Source organism: Podarcis raffonei, chromosome 6 (assembly GCF_027172205.1).
Source record: "Podarcis raffonei isolate rPodRaf1 chromosome 6, rPodRaf1.pri, whole genome shotgun sequence".
NCBI lineage: Eukaryota > Metazoa > Chordata > Lepidosauria > Squamata > Lacertidae > Podarcis > Podarcis raffonei.
The window spans coordinates 86670893-86691727 of NC_070607.1; the positions used below are offsets into that span (position 1 = coordinate 86670893).

Genomic DNA, 20835 nt, shown 5'->3' on the forward strand with positions numbered 1-20835 from the left:
TGTATATTCTCAGAAAGTAACCATTTAATATATTTTGTTAATTTAACTGCATAACTGCAGAATCATAGAAGCATAACTGCAGAATCATAGAAATGTATAAGTTAAATGTTATGGATGTGCTTTCACTGTGTTATTTCGTACTCTATTTCAGTTTTGCTCTGAAATGTTCTTATTTGTTGTAACTTACATTTCAAAGAGGGTAGACCAAGACCTAGAAGAAAGAGCTTTCTCTGACTTAGCCATGAAGGCTGTGTACTCCCTCCGGTATCAGAGGTGGTGTGCCTCTAAATACCAGTTTCTAGGCAGCACAAGAGGGGAATGTAGGAAGCTGCCAAACACCAAGTCAAACCATTGGTCCATCTAGTTCATCATTGTCTGCACTGATTGGCAGTGGCTCTCCAGGGTCTCAGGCCTCATTCTTTCCCAGCTAGGGATTGAATCCAAGACCTCCTGCATCCAAAACTGATGCTCTGTCACTGAGCTATGGTCCTCTCCCCCCACCAAGCGGGAGCTGTGGGTCCATGGATGAGTGCATCCGTTGCAGTGAGAGGTCCCTTGGTCCAGCCCCTGGCATCCATCTCCAGGTAAGGAAGACTCCAACCTAAAATCCTGGAGAGCTGCTGCCAGTCAGTGCAGACAATACTGCCCTTCCTCCGTTGTGTGCTGCTGAGCTCGTGTCCTGCTTTGTAGGCTTGGGTGCTAAGAGAACAGGACAAGGAGCTCCATAAGTCCTTGGGTCGGATCCTGCAGGGCTCCACTGCTGTTCGAAAAGCACCCAAGCCCAGCGCCTTACACATAGGGTGGGAGCAGCAGGCGTTTTTTTAATTGGGAGCGTTGCATTGCATACCACGCGCCTGCACGGGAGGCAAACCAGGCTGCATCCATCCTTGACTCCCCTATTGCAATACCCGCTTCTTATCTCTATGGCATCATAGGCGACTCCGGAGAGGGAAGAGCTTTGCTCTACTCCCGGAAGTCTCGCTGGAAGCTCGTAAATGGGGCTAGAGCCCCACGTGGTCCTTACAGGCTTCCCCTCTCCGCCCACCATTACCCACAAACCACCTTGCCGTGGCACAGAGGCACAAATTGAAGAGGGAGCCACCTTAGTTTTGGATCGGGCTATTCTTGGTTCAGATCAAGAAGCCATTTTCATGCCTCCTAGTTTACAGAAGGCAGGAGCGTGATGCAAACAACTTTAACGTGGCTGCGCATAGGAGCCAACTCCTAGGGGATTTATTTTATTTTTGTAGGTATGGACAGATATAGGGGTTTTTTTTCTGTGCTTGTTTTTAAATGATTCCCCCCCCCCTATTTTAATCCGGTGTTAGCATTTTAACTTTTATATGTTTTTAAGTAGGGCTGCAGTCCCCCCCCCCCGCCCTGCATTTTCTTCTTGGTTAAACCCACTTGTTGTCGTTTAGTCGTGTCGGACTCTTCGTGACCCCATGGACCAGAGCACACCAGGCACTCCTGTCTTCCACCGCCTCCCGCAGTTTGGTCAAACTCATGCTGGTAACCTCGAAAACACTGTCCAACCATCTTGTCCTCTGTCGTCCCCTTCTCCTTGTGCCCTCCATCTTTCCCAACATCAGGGTCTTTTCCAGGGAGTCTTCTCTTCTCATGAGGTGGCCAAAGTATTGGAGCCTCAGCTTCACGATCTGTCCTTCCAGTGAGCACTCAGGGCTGATTTCCTTCAGAATGGAGAGGTTTGATCTTCTTGCAGTCCATGGGACTCTCAAGAGTCTCCTCCAGCACCATAATTCAAAGGCATCAGTTCTTCGGCGATCAGCCTTCTTTATGGTCCAGCTCTCACTTCCATACATCACTACTGGGAAAACCAAACCTTTAACTATACGGACCTTTGTTGGCTAGGCGATGTCTCTGCTTTTTAACATGCTGTCTAGGTTTGTCATTGCTTTTCTCCCAAGAAGCAGGCGTCTTTTAATTTCATGACTGCTAGACGCGGGTGGCACTGTGGGTTAAAGCACAGAGCCTAGGACTTGCTGATCAGAAGATTGGCGGTTCGAATCCCCGTGACGGGGTGAGCTCCCGTTGCTCAGTCCCTGCTCCTGCCAACCTAGCAGTTCGAAAGCACGTCAAAGTGCAAGTAGATAAATAGGTACTGCTCCAGCGGGAAGGTAAACGGCGTTTCCGTGCGCTGCTCTGGTTCGCCAGAAGCGGTTTAGTCATGCTGGCCACATGACCCGGAAGCTGTACGCCGGCTCCCTCTGCCAATAAAGCGAGATGAGCGCCGCAACCCCAGAGTCAGCCACGACTTGACCTAATGGTCAGGGGTCCCTTTACCTTTAAACCCACTTAGAGGCTGGTTTTTCGGGGGGGGGGACACACCATCAAACGGTGTGCAAAATATTCTGAAACGAAGGAGCGAATAAGCAGCAAGCGAGCAAACCAAACCGTCAGCCACTTTTTTTTTTTTTGTCCCGGGGTATAAATGAGTCTAAGAATAGTAACCGACAATGGAAAAGAAGCCTATAAACCTGTAAGCCGCCCCGGGGGGAGGGGCGAGGCGAATCAATAAAACCGTCAGAAGAAGCCCGGAATTCGTCCGTGCGCGTGGCCTCTCTTCCCTTTTCGTGCCTCTGCGGCCTCGGCGCCTGAGGTCCCTTCGAGGGAGGAGGGGAGGCGGACGTGGCCTGCGGTCGAGCGGAGCCCATGGAGGAGCCCGACTACCTGGGAGGCAGCGCGGCCGCCGAGTGGGGGGACGACGGCGGCGACGGCGGGGCGGTGAGAGCGGGGCCGTTGAGGGAGATCTTTCGGGGAGGGTCTTATTGTTGTTATTTATTATTCCCCAACCCCCTTTTTTCCTGAGGCTTTTGCACAAGCCGGAAACCTTATTTCCCCCTCCTCCCCGGGGGATTGATTTATTTTCAGGAAAACTGTAGGTAGTAAATTATTATTTTTTTTAAAAAAATTATTCTTTATTGATTAAAAATTTACATATCTCTACAAACATTGTATGCTATCTCTTTACATACGAAGAAAAAGAAAATTATGTGGAAAATAGAAAATTTATAAAGAAGTAAAAAAGAGGGAAAATATAAAGAAATGACAAAGATACGAAATTTAAAAAATCAAAAGAGAAAAAGAAAAGACAAGACGACATTATTTACACAATGAAAGTGTTCAAAAGCAGCACCAAGAGGGCAACGCGGGAAGTGTTGTTCCTCATTTTATTATTGTTGTTGTTGTTGTGTTATTGCATGAACACCATTGTCGTTCTAGGCGCGTTTTGCGATAGGGAATTTCATTAGGGTGAGAAGTTTCTGAGCTCTGGGTGCAGCACTGCGCCTTAGATTTCAGATTTAAACTGCAGAGTTGGAAGGAAAAGAGGACCTTTTTCTGCCTCCCCACTTCCGAAGACTCTTAAGAACATTAGGGGAAGGACTACTAGACCATGTGGGAAATGAACATAATATTTTAGCTGCAGTTCATTCATTTTCAGCTTTGTATTCTTGTCATTAAAAGGGCCTGGACGTTCTATTGTTGCTCCCATGGTCTAGCCTCCTGCTAAAGGCTCTGGAGAACTGCTAGTTGCTAGAACTGCTAGGAGTAGCCTAAACATGATGGTGTCTGGATGTTTATTTGCCTCCAACTCCCATCATCCCAGACCATTAGCTTTGTTGTCTGGGCTGCACCCTACGCTGGCTAAAGGTAAAGGTAAAGATACCCCTGCCCGTACGGGCCAGTCTTGACAGACTCTGGGGTTGTGCGCCCATCTCACTCAAGAGGCCGGGGGCCAGCGCTGTCCGGAGACACTTCCGGGTCACGTGGCCAGCGTGACATTGCTGCTCTGGCAAGCCAGAGCCGCACACGGAAACGCCGTTTACCTTCCCGCTAGAAAGTGGTCCCTATTTATCTACTTGCACCCGGGGGTGCTTTCAAACTGCTAGGTTGGCAGGCACTGGGACCGAGCAGCGGGAGCGCACCCCGCCGCGGGGATTCGAACCGCCGACCTTTCGATCGGCAAGCCCTAGGCGCTGAGGCTTTTACCCACAGCGCCACTAGGCATTGGTAAAACTGACCTAGACAGACCAATAGTCTTCCCCAATAAAAGACAGCATCCTATGTTCCTGTGCCTGTATGGCTGTTAACGTTGTAGCCACAGGATGAAGCAGTGTAATATGTGTTGCTGGGTTTTGTTGTTTTTTTTTCTAACCACATTCCTCAAAATGGGGGGAGGGGCTAACTTTGCCAACAAGTGTATTATAACAGAAATCCAGTGTGGTGGGGAAAATAACTGCTATTCTGCACTTTCAAACAGCAAGATGATGAATATGGTGAAGAAGATGACGCTGGTGTCCAGCAGGAATGTTTGCAGAAATTTTCCACCCGAGATTACATCATGGAGCCCTCCATATTTAATACTTTGAAAAGGTAATGGCAGGGTGATTGGGGTGGTGAGGGTGGAAGAGGGAATGGTAGGAATGGTACCTGGCTCAGTTAAGGGGCAATTTACTTCGAAATTTGATACTCCTTGATTTTTTAGAGTTTGGCTCAAAGTGGTGCCTGCATCTTTTAACAGGTATTTCCAAGCAGGTGGCTCTCCAGAGAATGTGATCCAGCTCTTATCAGATAACTATACTGCTGTAGCTCAGACAGTAAACCTTTTGGCTGAGTGGCTCATTCAAACAGGTATGTTTCCAAAAATTGTTGGGTTTGTGTGTGTGTATGTGACTGCTAATTTTTTTGCACAGCACCTTTATAAAATTGCTGATGGTGGAAGCAAAAAAGACATGCCTGCTATAGCAAATTTGTCTCATTTTTTGAAGCATGACTAAAGGGCCTTCAGGTTCCAATTGTTCCTACCTCTTAGTCACTTAAAAATATTTTGACTACTGCTTTGAGTTATCATTAAGGGGGGAATAGACCTATGATTCAGAATCGGCTGCACTTTAATGGATGAGTTAACTGAGTAGCTAACACTTGGGATGCAAATAGATATGTCATATGAAAGCTTGCCAGCAGAATCAAAGTACTGTAAAATTAACATCTTCTGATTGCAATTGCCTCCTGGTTAAGTTTGGTAGAGAGAGGGTGTACTGTATGCGCTCCCTTGTCACGAGGTTTAGTCACAGGAAGCATGAAGGAATTTCTGTTTGACAGACATAGATTCATACACAGCGATCTCTCTCATTGCAGGCGTTGAGCCCATTCAAGTCCAGGAGACAGTGGAAAACCACCTGAAAAGCTTGCTGATTAAGCACTTTGATCCTCGGAAAGCAGATTCAATTTTCACAGAGGAAGGAGAGGTAATTCATATAACTTAATGCTACCAAGTATGATATCCTTCTCCAAGGCATTTCTGGCTATAGTCAGCTCAAATGAGTACTGTACTTTTCCGTGTATACGACTAGGGTTTTTTTCGTAAAAATAATGCTAAGATGTGGGGGTTGTCTTATACATGGGTAGTGCATTGGGTGGACATTTGATTGGTTGCTGCTGTGGCTGTCAGTGGCTATTGTGCATGTTATTTGTTGCTGTGTCAATGGGTGGTGTTGATTGGCCAATGCTGCAGCAATTGGGCAGGTGATTGGCAGCTTCTGCTGAGGATGGGACAGACGAGAAGTGGATTTTGCGACACATGTGGGTGAGCAATTTTTTTTTGCATTCCCCCCTAAAAAAGGCTCGACAACTCTGGGGAATTCTCCCCCAAAGAAGCTCAACAACTTTGTGCCATCTTCCCCCGTTTTCTTATATTTTAGTCCCCAAAAATAGGGGGCGTCTTATACATGGGGGCATCTTATACACAGAAAAGTACAGTATATCCTCTGTAAATCAGTAAATATAGATCACGAGTGGGATGGTGTTTTTGTGCTCATGCTTCCCAGAGGCATATGCATGTTTCGGAGTAAAACATTCTTTTGGGAGCTTGAGAAGCATGCAAGTCCTTTAAATTTAGAGACACCACATTCTTAAAATCTGAACAACTTAAAGAACCACCTTGAAAAAATGGTAAAACAAAATTTATTATTATCATCGATATTATTATTACTTATTAAAGTTGTATACCTCTCTTCATCCATAGATCTCAGGGCGGTTCACAGCATAAAAAATACAAGAAAAAAACACAAAATACATAATACAATGGTACCTTGGGTTATAAACGCTTCAGGTTACAAACTCCGCTAACCCGGAAGTAGTTGCACCAGGTTGCAAAATCATGTGGCGGTGACAGCAGAAGGCCCTATTAGCAAAAGCACGCCTCAGGTTAAGAACGGTTTCAGGTTAAGAGCGGACCTCCAGAACGAATTAAGTTTGTAACCCGAGGTACCCCTGTAATAACAAAACATAACAATAACACACACACACCCCACGTTTATGTTGAACTTCTGCAGGCAAGTTCAAAATAGAGCACCAGAGCCTATTCTCCTTTTTGTTTTCTTGCCTTTCACTGAGCCTTGCCTTGTCTCACTGTGCTGCAGAACAGGATAATTACATACTTAACTCTACCTAGAGCTGCTTCATCCATTACTTTTTCCAACCTGGGATTTTTGTACTAGCTTACATTTGACTACACACACAAGTCTTGTTTTCTGCCATGGGTTCACAGACCTTGGGAGCCGTTCTGTGCAATGCCAGTTAATCTCAGTTTTTTTAAAAAACCCATTCAAGTTGTCTTTCACACTTTTTCTGGCTGCTTTGTAGGTAACTGATAGCAAAGTTGTGGTTGACTAGGCATTCAAGCTCCAAGGTGCAAATGCAACATTTTTCCCTGGTCAGCACTGCTTTTTCTTTAGGAAATTCTAAAGTTGTTTTGCAGCCTCAGGTTGATTTTTCTCAGCCTCTGGGACTGTGTCATTCTGTTGCTCTGCTTTTTTTCCCCTGGCAGACGCCAGCATGGCTTGAGCAAATGATAGCGCACACTACATGGCGGGATCTGTTCTACAAACTGGCCGAAGCTCATCCAGACTGTCTCATGCTGAACTTTACTGTCAAGGTAATAATCTGTTTGAGTCAATTGGAAAACCATGTTATGAGCAAGAGGGGCAGGAAGAGAGTGAAGCAGAGCCCTTTGCGGGCATAACTGTCAGCAAGAATGCTCCTTCATATCAGTGCAGGGTGGTGCTCATGAGGAACAGTAGGGTGGGAAGTAAGGAGGCCAAGAGTAGGTGGAGCCAACTAATTCTGCTTTTGCCTCCATCTTCCTCTCTTTTGAGTTCTACAAGGACATTGCTAAGGAGGAGGAAAAGGCTGACAGGCAGTGCCATCCACTAGAGCTGGTTGTAAGGAAGGAGGCAGGCAGGTGAGGGCAAATGAGGTTAGTGGCCCACTTGCCCTGACGGACCAGCCTCCTCTGCTTCAGATGAAAATGGCATGTGGTGTGTGCTGAGTATTAAGATACCAATTAGGGCTTGTTTCCTCTGTAAATCAGAGGTGCACGCACATTAGCACTCTTTTTCATTTTTATTGGCACATTTTGTGATCGACAAAGATGGACCCAAGGTTGTCATGGCGAGCTTTCCTGAAGCCGTGCTGCGAGCATTAATAATAACAAATAATAATAATAATAATAATAATAATAATAATAATAATAATTTATTTATACCCCACCCATCTTGCTGGGGTTCCCCAGCCATTAGACTTGAAAGAAGCATTCTGTTGCAGTCAGCAAACTAAGGTTCCATCATCACCATACATTTAATGCACTATTTACCACTTTGAAAATCATGCGAGAATCCTGGGAGCTGTAGTTTGTTAAGGATGCTGGGAATTGTACCTCTGTGAGATCAGCACAGTTAACAACTATAGTTCCCAGGATTCTCTATGACTGTTACACATGTAGAATAGTGCTTAAAATTTATATGGGGTGTGACTTGGGTTGCAGTCCATGCTTGGGTGCGGGAGATGACTATGTGGTGGGCATGAAAGCCTCACCAGTTTGCAAATATGTCCACAGGCCCCAAAATCATAGAATTGTATAGTTGGAAGGGATCCTGAGTGTCATGTAGTCCAACCCCCTGCAATGCAGGAATCTCAACTAGATCATAGTTTTGTTTCAGCTTCAGCCCAGTGAAAATGTAATGGTATCTGCCGAAATGCATGCATGAGAGGTTCTTCAGACTGTGAACTTCCCTTTGGCCTTCAAGTGCTGCAGTTGACTCAGCTGCTGATGCTTTTGTTACAGCTTATCTCTGACGCCGGGTACCAAGGGGAGATAACCAGTGTATCAACAGCATGCCAGCAGTTGGAAGTTTTTTCTCGAGTACTGCGTACTTCTCTGGCTACTATCCTAGATGGTGGGGAAGAAAACCTGGAGAAGAATTTACCTGAGTTTGCTGTAAGTCTCTTTCCTACTCTAGTTCTTGTTTTTTATGATGCATCTGATGTCCCAAAGCTCCCTGATTTAGTGAGGATGTGAGGAGCCTTCCACAAATTGTGCTGAGACATGTGACACCTTTTGGACCCTTTCCCAATATGCCAAAGCTGCATGGCCAGACTCCCATTTCCCTGCCGACTACAGAAAATGAGTTCTGTACTTCAGAATATTTTGATGTCCTCCTAGATTCTCTGCTGTTGTGCTTGCTCTGGCTACACTAAAATTGGAATGATACAGAGAAGATTCTCTCCTATTCCCATCTCAGCTAAGCATGCCAGACCACTTTTTTGGTTGCCTCTGCTTCCATAAATCAGAAGATACTGTTATTGCTACCTTTTGAAAGGGCCGGTCGTTTCTAGAGCTGCTGCTCATCTGTGTCTCTGTATTTGCAGAAAATGGTGTGCCATGGTGAACACACGTATCTCTTTGCCCAAGCGATAATGTCCATATTATCTCAAGAAGAGCAAGGTGGCTCTGCTGTACGCAGGATTGCTCAAGAGGTTCAGCGGTTTGCTCACGAGAAGTAAGATCTTGCTGCACTTAAAGCTCTTTTTCTTAATTTATCTGTGGCTCTGCTTGCCCTGTGCTCTCCCAGTTTAGATGTAAGCTTGGTGAAAAAGGAAACCTGGTACAACCCACTTGTGAAGCTCATTTTAGGAAGTTAGTTGAAACTAAAGTATGGCATGAGAACATAGAGCCGGCAGAATACCTGGCGCGCAGGTTTTCGTGGTTTTTCCCAGAGCAACCCTTCTGCCTTAGGTGCATCATTGGGAGTACACAAAGCCTTCTGACTCCTGGGAATAGGAGGACTTACAGCTGTGCTTCATGCACAAATCAGCAGGTATTTCTGAACTGAAAGACTCCACAGTGTCCTGCAGCAGTGTCTTAAGATAGGCAAGGGAGGACCTTTCCTTTCATGCTTGAATTATGAGGGCATAAAGGAAGTCATTCTTAATAACTGACGCACAGCTGCGCAACTCCCTGCTCCTAGAGGGCTCATTGCTGCCCCAACGTCTTTGAGACATTTATAAGATTGTTTAGCTTGTGTTTTCAATTAGTAGCTGGGGTTAAGCAGATCTGGGGCTTAGGAAAAGGCAGGATAGGGATCCAAGTGTGTGAACTATGTATTAATAATTGAAACAATCGTCAAAGTACAGTGGTACCTCGGTTTACAATCTTAGTCCATTCCGGAAGTCCGTTCTTAAACCAAAACTTTCCTTAAATCGAGGCATGCTTTCCCTAATGAGGCTTCCCACCGCTGGTGCCCTTCCACCATTCAGCTTCCGTTCGTAGACCGAGGTAAAGTTTACTAACTGGAACACTACTTCTGGTTTTGCGGAGTTCTTATACCGAATAGTTCTTAAACAGGGTTGTTCTTAAACCGAGGTACCACTGTATAAGTAAACTTAATAATGCCATGCAGCAATGGGCTAGTTGATAAGTAACTCTGGTGTATTTGATGATAAGCCCAAACCCAATCTGAAGGATGCTGCTCTGCGTATCTTGATCATGGGGTTCTTTTGGGTCATTTTTAACCTGCTCAGCACCCTTGGAAGTCGTTTAGTATTGTCTGCTCCTATTGGCAGTCTAGCACCTCTTAGTCTACAGATCACCTAAAATTCTCTCTTCTTGTTGTTTTGACCTTCTCAAGAGGCCACGATGCTAGTCAGATCACTTTAGCTCTGGGAACGGCTGCCTCGTACCCTCGAGCCTGCCAAGCGCTTGGTGCCATGTTATCGAAAGGAGCGTTGAACCCAGCAGACATCACAGTCTTGCACAAAATGTTTTCAAGCATGGATCCTCCTCCGGTAGAACTGGTAAGTATCAGTAGCTTCTTTTGAAGAAGCTTTTTTTTCCTGCTACGCTTTCAATGGCATCATGGACTGTGCAAAGTGCGTAAAAGACCTCATTGCTCCCACTCCTTCACTGCACAGTTATAGCCTCTTCTTGTAAATTAACATGCTTTTAAGTATCTCATAAGGCACCTTTGCATCTTGGCTTGCCTCCTTTCCCTCTAACCTTTGCTATTTTTCACCTGAGTTGCTAACAATTGCACAGACACGATGAATGTAAGAAAAAGAGAACTATCCCTTAGTAATAATTGCTAGCGTATTTATAAAGTTATTCAAAGTCCACAATGCTTCACATACACTGTCTCATTGCATCCCCTTCTACAGCCATATTAAGGTAGGCTATATTCTAGTCGAGAGGCTGAGAGGCAGTGGCTTGCCTTAGATTACCTTCAGAGTTTGTGACTGAGACAAGGTTTCAGCCAGGGATTCATGACTTGCAGTTGTAAACTGCTCTATGAGCTTTCCCCGACTCCAAAAAGATGTTGGCATGTTTACCTTCCTCATCCTTGGTACTATAACACAGCGTGCCTTGGATAACGAGGACAAAAATAAAAACGAGTGTGTTCGCAGTCTATTTATTATCTAGGCCAAGGACAGGGAAATTTGTGGCCCTCCAAGTGGTGCTGAAGTACAACTCCCATCCCAGATCGTTGGCCGTCTGGGCTGTGACTGATGGGAGCGCGAGTCCAACAACATCTTGGAGGACCACAAGTTCACCCCTGCTCTAGGCCATCCTGTTGACCAGGCTTTTCAGTGGTTTGGGGGTACTATGTGATTTGGGTAAAATCAACTCTCTTGGTATTTTTAATTGAAATGTTATTTTGATTACGGCATTAGGACTCTTACTAAACCTTGTCTACGAAATCCACTTTACCAGAAGCATGATCATGATACAGATTCTGCGTTTGGTGACTCTTAAAACCATGGTTTTGCATGAGCCGCCTCTTGTCATGTTTTTTATTGTTTATCTATTTATCACAACCATATTGCATTTATACACTATTTTTCTCCAGGGAGCTCACAGGTAGCCCACATGCTTATCCCCTTTCCTCATTTAATCCCCACAACCCTGTGAGGTAGGTTAGGCTGAGGGGCAGTGGCTGGCCCAAGGTCACCCTGTGAGATTCATGGCTGAGTAGGGATTTGAATCCTGGTGTCCCAGGTCCTAGTCCGACACTCTAACCATTACACCACTCTGGCTCATACAGATGTCCTGTATTACTGTTTCTCAGATCAGAGTTCCCGCTTTCCTGGATCTCTTCATGCTATCGCTGTTTAAGCCAGGTGCCAAGATCAATCAGGACCATAAACACAAATATATTCATATTTTGGCATATGCAGCTAGTGTTGTGGAAACATGGAAAAAGGTAAGGTCAGTTGAGTTCTGTTCTATTGCTTTACGAGTAAACTGGTGCATTAAAGCAGGATAAAGGATGTGCTTGTGTTATGTTTCATCGTAATTTAGAATAAAGCTGTAAGCTTGACTCCTGTCTTGCCAGAAGTGATAACTTATAACCAGCTTAAAAAACAACAACTTGAGTTTCTTTTACAGAGCATATTTAAAATGCTCAAAGTACTTTTTGTACAGTATCTCAGGATACAACAAGCCTGCAAGGTGAGCTTCTATTGGCATCCTTATATTACAGGTTTGGGGTAGGGGGACTGAGGATGAAAGACAGTAGCCAGCTGATAGCTTGAGCCAGTTTTAAGCTATCAAATGAACCTGTTGACCCATCAACTATTGCATGCCTTCATGGCTCCTTCCCTTAGGATATAAACAGGTCATCTTCCACTTTGATCAATAAATTGTCCTTGCATATCTTCATGGCATCAGATTGGAAATTCTTCTGCACGTTACTTAATGATATTATCTTGTTTGTGGAAAGTGAAAGGAAAGGCATGCAGAGAGCACAAAAACATTGACTCTTCAGGAAGGTTGATGAAATCGCAATCTGTACCATGGGCCAGTTCTACACTCATGATTCTTCTTGTCTCCCATACCACGTTTTATCACACTTTTAGAACAAAAGAGTGAGCATAAATAAAGATGAACTCAAGTCCACCACAAAAGCGATTGAGACTGTTCACAATCTTTGCTGCAATGAAAATAAAGGCGCCTCTGAACTTGTAGCAGAACTGAGTACCCTCTACCAGTGCATCAGGTAAATCTTGGAAGAAGATTTTGAATAATTTGCTTGAGAGTAAAGCTGGCATTAATGTAGAAACACTTCAGTTTTTTGCTTTTCCTTGGTACAGATATTTATCTGCCATATATTGTTTATATGCCAGCTAATAACATTTCTGGACAGCTTACAATAATAAATATTGAAATACAAATGAAAAACATGTTCACTGCAGCTGTTGATAACCTTAGGATGAAGGTTATTTCCATGGGCTGCTAACTGTTTGGACCTTGATCCTTGCCTGTTGTTTCTTTGTTTATTATTAAGTGGAATCCAACAGAGCAGTGAGTCTCTTGTTCTGTGAGTGAATTTCTCTTTGTACTACAGAACATTTTTCCCTGCTCTGCCCCCCCCCCTTGTGACATAACCCCAAAGTTTGTTCTACGAGTTCCCCCAACTCTTTGGAACAAATTTAGAGAAGGTGTGGGGCAAAGTCCCGTTGTACAAGTGGAGATCATCGCCCTGTTCAAATGCAGGAGTTGAATACCACCTATTAGTATTAATAATATCATTATCATTTTATTATTGTATTAGTTCATAATATACCGCTCAATGCTGAGCTAGGCTTCTGTGTCATGGGAAGAGACTTTCAGTACCCTTGCTTAAAGCAAAACAGTTTTCTTAAAAGGTTAGGATCTGTTTTTCCAACATTGATCCACAGAAGAAACAACAAGCACCCCTTCCTGTGTGGGGGTCAGTATTGTTCTGCAGCTTAGGCATTTTCCAGATTGGGCTGACAGCTCAGGGTCACATGAGGCAATGTCAGACTGGAAAGACTGCAACAGCAAAAGAGAAATGGTGAGGTCATGGCAGACATTCAGGTCTGGAAGCTTCCAATGGACAACAGGTTGAAGCATTCAGCTGTAGCTTGTTCGGGACAGATGGGCCTCTGCAAGATGAATTTTCTTTTTGAAACCAATCAGTATTAATTGATGTTTTCTTGTTTTATGGTTACTTCTGCTGAGTTTACTCTCTTGTGTTGCATACCATCGTGATTTTTTAAAAATAGGGAGTGCATACTGTAAATACATAAATCATTAAATGATATTTAGCATAACTTCCCTATATCTTTTAGGTTTCCAGTAGTAGCAATGGGGGTACTGAAATGGGTTGACTGGACAGTGTCAGAGCCCCGATATTTCCAGCTTCAGACTGATCATACTCCAGTGCACTTGGCGCTGTTGGATGAGGTAAGGTCAGGGCTGTATGAGTGTCTGTGCACATGCACGCTACATTTAATTTGACATGACAAATAATGTGTTTTGTGTGATTTACTTCGGCTGGTCCTGGGGGGAAGGGGCAAAGAGTTTTGCAGGGTGTTGAAGCTCTACCTCTTAACCACTGGAAATTGCACTCACATCCCCTCTGGTTGTTGAAAGTTCACCCAGCTTTGCATGCGTATGTGTTAAGGTGCCCCATTTTGCCAACCATGAAGATAGAAGCTTTAGTTTGTTCTTAAGTGAAAGCTGGTGTTTGGGGGATGCTGAACATTTGATCCAGTATCAAATTCTTCACTTGCCCAGAATTGTGGGATAACTGCGTAGCCCTGGCTAAGATTGTCAGAAGCAGTAAGGTTGAAAGCTCTGCGTGGAGGTTAAGGCCCATGCATTTATTTATTTTAATTTATTTATTGTGGTATTTCTAGACCAGCATATCATAAAATACCAGGCTGGTGATACAGTAATAATAGAGAAAAAACCATAGAAAACAGTAGACATAATCATCAAAATGATTGGCTAATAATAATACAGTTGTACCTTGGAAGTCAAACAGAATCTGTTCTGGAAGTCTGTTTGACTTCCAAAACGTTCGAAAACCAAAGCATGGCTTCTGATTGGCTGTAATCAGAAGCTGTGAAAGCCCCATTGGATGTTCGGCTTCCAAAAATAGTTCACAAACAGAACAGTTATTTCGGGGTTTGCCGTGTTTGGGAGCCAAAACATTCGGGAACTAAGCTGTTTGACTTACAAGGTATGACTGAAAGATCAGTTGCAAAGCCCTATCAGCAGAGAAGAGGCATCCTTTTCAGCAAACAGTTCCCATCCTTTTCCATCCCCTGCGCCCAGATTTTTTCTACCCTTTGAGCATCGTCCATGAGCATTGTGGAAGCATGTATTTTAGGAACAGCTTAGAAAAGTGGCTTGCATTTACCTCTTCAGTCAGCCACTAGCTGGTAACGGTACTGAAATGACTACTATCTTGTCTGCACCTCTGAGGTGTTAGGATGGATAGCATATCAAACTACAGCAGGTAGGATCACATTTTTTAACATTGCCCTTTAAAAGGAAACCACAGTGTGTAAAAAAAAATCTGGCCTAGACTCTTCCTCCCTCATCCTAGTTTAGTCCTTCTCATGTGTGGGAGCTTTGAAAGTGAGGTGCCCTGTGTTCAGGCTGAAGTGGCAGAGCCTATTAGACCACCTCTTTCTGCGGTGCGTATGTAGACCCAGACTCTGTGTTTAAGAATTCCAAGTTGGGTATTTGCTAGAAGGTGAAAATTTTTGCAGGTGATCCATCTGGGTTGATGAAGCTTAGAACTCTGGAATGAGGGGCTGTGATGTATGTTAATATGTTTTCATATAATAATAGAATTGTAGAGATGGAAGGAACCCTGAGGGTCATGGAGTCCAACCCCACAACCATGCAGGAATATGCAGCTGTCCCATACGGGGATCAAACCTGCAACTTTGCCGTTATCAGAACCACGCTCTAACCGAGCTATCCAGAATGTGTTTTAAGAATGTGTCCTAAAGCACTTGTCTCTTGACCAGGTTTCTGTGTTAATAGGAGTCTAGAGGACCTTACATATCTGGTCGGGGACAGAGGGCGGCGCTTGGGGGGGAATTGTCATCGCGCCACTCCTTGGTGTGTGGAGTGCCTCAGGGTGCGATACTCTCCCCGATGCTTTTTAACATCTTTATGCGCCCCCTCGCCCAGCTTGTCCGGAGTTTTGGGTTGGGTTGCCATCAGTATGCCGATGACACCCAACTCTATCTGTTGATGGATGGCCATCCTGACTCGGCCCCAGACACACTGACCAGATGTCTGGAAGCTGTGGCTGGATGGTTACGTGGGAGCCAGTTGAAGTTAAATCCTTCGAAGACAGAGGTCCTCTGGCTGGGACGGGACGATATGGGATTGAGGGGGCAACTCCCATCTCTTGCGGGGGTGCAATTAGTGCCAGCACCGTCCGTTAAGAGTTTGGGTGTAATCTTCGATACTTCCCTCTCTGTGGAGGTGCAGATTACAGCTATAACAAAGGCGGCATTTTTTCATCTCCACCAAGCTAAGCAGTTGGCTCCTTATCTCTCTCGCCCTGACCTAGCCACTGTGATCCACGCGACGGTCACCTCCAGACTGGATTATTGTAACTCGCTCTACGTGGGGCTGCCCTTGAGACTGACCCAGAAACTCCAGCGGGTGCAGAATGCAGCGGCGAGACTCCTTATGGGGTCTTCGCTGTGAGATCACATTCGTCCGGTACTATACCAGCTGCACTGGCTCCCGGTGGAGTACAGGATCAGGTTTAAGGTGCTGGTTTTAACCTTTAAAGCCCTATACTGCCTAGGACCCTCGTACCTACGGGACCGCCTCTCCTGGTATGCCCCACAGAGGAACTTACGGTCTGCAAATAAAAACATCCTGAAGGTCCCAGGCCTCAGAGAGGTTAGGCTGGCCTCAACTAGAGCCAGGGCTTTCTTGGCTGCGGCTCCAATCTGGTGGAACGCTCTGTCACAAGAGACTAGGGCCCTGCGGGACCTGACATCTTTCCACAGGGCCTGCAAGACAGAGCTGTTCCACCAGGCCTTTGGTCAGGGCGCAGCCTGACTCCCTCCTCTGGCAATCTGCACAGAATTTTGCTTAATGGTTGCCATCAATTTGATTTTAATTATTTTTTATAATGAAATGTTTTTAGAATGTTGGATTATTTGATTGTTGTTAGCCGCCCTGAGCCTGGCCTCGGCTGGGGAGGGCGGGATATAAATAAAATTTATTATTATTATTATTATTATTATTATTATTATTATTATTATTATTTTATATTTGCCTTCTGGTTTGCAGATCAGTACATGCCATCAGCTCCTTCATCCTCTGGTCCTGCAGCTTCTGGTCAAACTCTTTGAGACGGAGCACTCTCAGCTCGATGTCATGGAACAGGTGATGAAAATTCAGGGGTTTAGATTTTGCTCAGGCCTCTTTTCTCCTTCTCACTTTCCAGAACTGAAGCAGGTTGCCCAAGCAATCCTGGGAGCTGTTGTTTTGTGAAGTTGCTGGTGGGGGCGTGTTCAGGGGCTGCAAATCTTTATGCTACTTTTGTAGCATAGGCAACTCTGTCCTGTTGGCCCCTGATCTTGGGGATTCTTCTCTTCTGCAGAATTCAGCAGGCGTCTGCAGGAAAGAGAGTGAAGGATTTTTGTGGGAAATAACTGTGCCTTGTAGTTGCTGGGCAGAATTCTGCTTTTATTTAAGAGACACTGAACAAATCAGAGTATGGGACAACCCTGCAGCATTCCCCTTCCAAATGATCTGTTGCCAAATCCTATTCCAGTCATCTCTGATCAGACAATACTGCCTAGGGCTGAGGGAAGTTTGAGTTCAGCAGTAGCTGGAGACTGCTTTCCCCATCCTTGTACTAAGAAATGAAAGTTACATCTCCATATTCTCATTGATGGAGGATATAATCTTCTTGTGGGGCCAAGAAAAGAGAGAGTTTGTTCTTGTACATTCTCCTGTACGTGGGTTCAGCTGGCAAGAACTAGGCAGATGCGTCATGAGTGAGGGCTTTTCAGTATTACCTCCCATCTTGGCTGATATCCTTGCCAATTGTCCGTTGTGCCAAAAATCAAGAGTTGCGTAACTTCTTCACCCGAGGCTATAAAAGTTTACATAACTTTGTTGGCATAATAGATTTAGGCCTTGAGCTGGCATTGACTGGCAGGTCAGTGGACAGGCAAAAAGTAGTATTTCACAAAACGCTTATTCGTGGAATTCATCCTTGCAGTTTAGTGGTGATCCTGGGTTTCAGAAGGGAAACAGATACAGGGAAGACAGATCAAGCAAACTGCCATTAGTTACGAGAGCTGAATGTAACCTCGGTGTTCAGCGGGACGCTGCCTCAGAGAACCAGGTGTTTGGAACATAGGAAGCGATTTGTTGCCGCTTGCAAACTCTCCAGAGACATCTGGAAAAGCAGCTCATGGCAGGAGGAGCAGCGAAGGCAGAACTCTCAGAAATGACAACCTAGTAGAACAAAATGGGGCATTGCTGAGGGCAGTCAGCAACCCTTTCCTTCTCCAGAGCAAGATCAAGAGGGCTGGATGAGGGGGGGGGGTCCATTCCAGGCACAGGCCTGCTGTTGGAACTCATGGCTGCCAAAGGAAGCTTCCCTACATCCTCATTCAGAGGCTACTCTTTGTGAATCAGACCCACAAGCAAGAGCAGCCCTTCTTCTCATTCAGCAAGGCAGGTCTTGTCTTCTTTAAATGGTTAATGCCTATGGTTAATGCAGCTTGGAATCTTTGCTAGAGAATGAACACATCCCTCAGTTACGTTGTCTTAAGATTTTACTTAGGCTGTTTCAAAGATAAACGTCCTGCCTTGTTTCTCCTTTCAGCTGGAACTTAAAAAAACCCTTCTGGACAGGATGGTTCACTTGCTCAGTCGAGGATACGTCCTTCCGGTGGTTGGCTACATACGGAAGTGTCTTGAGAAGCTGGACACGGACATTTCCCTGATCAGATACTTTGTGACGGAGGTCAGTGACTACGTGGAACCTGCAAAGCTGTGTTTATGCAGATTAGTTTGCACTTGCTCATTAAATTGGGAGGCTTAAGACTACGTTGTGGCCTTTTGGCTATTTTATTTGCAACACTGGTATTGCAAATAATTGTCCTTAACAAGCCTTCCAACAGAGTCAGTAAAAACAAAAGATCCAAGCCTATAGTCAAGTCATCCGCTAAAAGGCCAGGAAAGCACCTAAATGATAATGTAGCCAAACTTACATTTCTGAGAAGGGAATATAGCCAGAGTGCCATCACAGAAAAGGCTGTTGGTGGTCACCACCCAAGTAACCTCTGAAGGCAAGGCACTTGGAGCAAGGCTTTGAATATCACATGGCTCTCAGGACAGTTTTGTTCTGATATTGTAGATGGAACAAATAGAACTTAAACATACAGAAATGATTTGGAATCTATTGATTGCTGCTAGACTTACGAGATTACGTCCAGTATAACACGAAGCAACTGCCCTATCAGTTCAAAAATTGACACTTGTACAATGGAACATTCTCCTCCCCCACCTGCCCACTAAATCTGTTCTGGGTTTTCCACCAACCCTATGGGGGAGGGTGGGGGGGCTGTTTTTGGTTTTTGATGTGGGGGGAGATTGGAGGTCCTGTTGCACAAGGGTAAATCCTTGTGCTGATGGGACAGTTACTTCTTGCTGTGTTGGGTAGAAGGCACGGTTGCCAGTAACTGAAGGAATAATGCTGTCCTCGTTTTGCTTGCTCTACCTTTCCTGAAACATCAACTGCTATATTGTATGGTGTGGATGGGATCCAACTAGCACACATGGGATCCAACTAGCAAGCAGACATCATTGCACTATGTGCATCCCACCCCCTGCCCCAGCAGATGCCCTGCACCCTACCCAAAATCTTCCACGGGAGGTTGGGGGAACCCCAGAACAGATTGGCGGAGAGGGGGAGAAGTCCTGTTGCAACAAGAAGACACAATAGTCAGCAGTACGCTGCATGCAACTCTGTGGATGTCATCATCTGCAGAAGCATGTTTATAAGTTTCTGTTAAATGACAAACTACTCTCTGAGATCGGGAGACAATGCATCAACCACTATGTCTATTTCCACATGTTAAAACAGTGTAAGCCACAGCCTTCTGCAATCTCGATTATCTCCCCAGGTGCTGGATGTCATTGCTCCTCCGTATACCTCTGACTTTGTGCAGCTTTTTCTTCCGATCCTGGAGAACGACAGCATTGCAGGAACGATTAAGACTGAAGGCGAGCATGACCCTGTCACGGAGTTCATAGGTAAATTGTTTCCCGTGCTTTTGAGTTTCTATTCAGCCCTCACCAGAGCTAACAAGTTGATTTAGCTGAGGATTTCTGAACAAAGCTCCTCATGAGTGTTGCAGTGATCTACCTTTCCAGGGCCTTGGCCTGCTCACCAGTGTAGAACAAATGTCACTGGCCAGCAGACATTTAAGCTTCTGTAGCCTGCTATAATGCAAACCCATAGATGGGCTAGCAATCAACATTGAGGAACTTGAGCGCTAAAGTGCCTCATGGCATCCTAAAGCCCAGGTAATGTTTTGTGGCTTAAGTTTTGGTAACACACGAGAATCTCTTGCTTCATCAGTGTATTGAGTTGATAGCAGAGATGCTGGGTATTCTTGCATGGGGACCGGAGGGCTGTTTTGCAAGGAGAGATTGGCGTATAAATGAATGAATCAGTATCTGTTTTCTGTGAATTGATTAAAAAAAAAATGAGCCATGCAGGTCATCATGTCTTGTTTCATCTGTTTTCTTTAAAGCTCACTGTAAATCAAACTTCATCATGGTCAACTGAACCAGCAGAGACACCCAGTTACAGTTGCTGTGGATGAACTGCAGAGCCAACTAATGCAAATTGCATCAAAGAACTGGGAGAAAGAGCACTTTGTTGGCTGCTGTTTTATGTGGACCAGGAGTTTCACACTGCTGGGTTTCCAAAATTTTGAAACCAGGACGGAGTTTAGCTGAAATTAATTGGTTTCCCAGCCCCCAAACCTTGGAGCATCAGGAAGGACAGAGTACAGTTGCTTGCGACTCCAAGTATAGGACCTGTGCTGTTTGTGTAGCAGAACTGAATGTATGTCAGGGGAAAGCGAGCACTAGTGTTCCTAGCCTTAGTTCCCTGGGGGGAATGCATTCTTCCAGTGTGTGGTTGACATCTTGCAGCATATAGGGCTAAATCTTGTGTTAATAATTTCCAACAGGGAATGATTCCTTCCCACACCCTTATGCACAAGCAATAGTTGTGCCTAGAAGGGTAGCGTGTGAATACCTCACACAGTTTGATCCTTGACAATCAGATAAACAAGGGATGAGGAACCTGCTGACTGCCAGAGGATGCTGGACTAAAAATCCCATCATCTGCTACCATTGGCCTTGCTGGCTGGGGCTGATGGGAGTTGGAGTCCAGATCTGAAGGGCCACAGGTTCCCCACCCCTGCTGCAAACATCTGCATGGGATGATTGACAAAATTACTTGTCTCCCCCAAGTTATAAATATCTTTGTGTGTGTCTTGCACTGAAAGTCATGGTAGTGTTCAGCCACTTAATGGTAGTCACTTATGAATGAACCATTAGCTGTTAGTTGCCAGGTAGCTGCAGTATTGTTGGTTCCTACTGCATTCCAGAAACCACTTATGAAGCCCTTTCTTCATATATAAATGATACACAAT

At 45.0% G+C, this 20835-nt stretch overlaps 1 protein-coding gene across 2 annotated transcripts; it reads left to right on the forward strand.

The window, feature by feature from the left end:
- The first annotated feature begins 471 nt into the window (after positions 1 to 471).
- On the forward strand, positions 472 to 20234 carry NELFCD (negative elongation factor complex member C/D). 2 transcript variants are annotated; one of them, XM_053394376.1, is made up of 15 exons: positions 472 to 584; positions 4283 to 4395; positions 4544 to 4653; positions 5161 to 5270; positions 6851 to 6958; positions 8147 to 8299; positions 8731 to 8861; positions 9990 to 10155; positions 11424 to 11558; positions 12214 to 12353; positions 13450 to 13564; positions 16436 to 16531; positions 17988 to 18128; positions 19291 to 19420; positions 19924 to 20234. In XM_053394376.1, the coding sequence occupies exons 1-15, from the start codon at positions 522 to 524 to the stop codon at positions 19956 to 19958; spliced, it is 1746 nt and encodes a 581-aa protein (XP_053250351.1). In that variant the 5' UTR covers positions 472 to 521; the 3' UTR covers positions 19959 to 20234. The 2 variants fall into 2 exon arrangements, with proteins under 2 accessions (XP_053250351.1, XP_053250349.1); XM_053394374.1 differs by lacking the exon at positions 472 to 584 and adding an exon at positions 2604 to 2745.
- The last annotated feature ends 601 nt before the right edge of the window (positions 20235 to 20835 follow it).

Bases quoted from the DNA above. Each gene is read 5' to 3' on its own strand.
- NELFCD (XM_053394374.1), top strand. From the start codon at position 2,674: ATGGAGGAGCCCGACTACCTGGGAGGCAGCGCGGCCGCCGAGTGGGGG. The intron at 8,862-9,989 runs GTAAGATCTTGC...GACCTTCTCAAG, and splicing joins CAGCGGTTTGCTCACGAGAA to AGGCCACGATGCTAGTCAGA. The intron at 16,532-17,987 runs GTGATGAAAATT...TTCTCCTTTCAG, and splicing joins AGCTCGATGTCATGGAACAG to CTGGAACTTAAAAAAACCCT.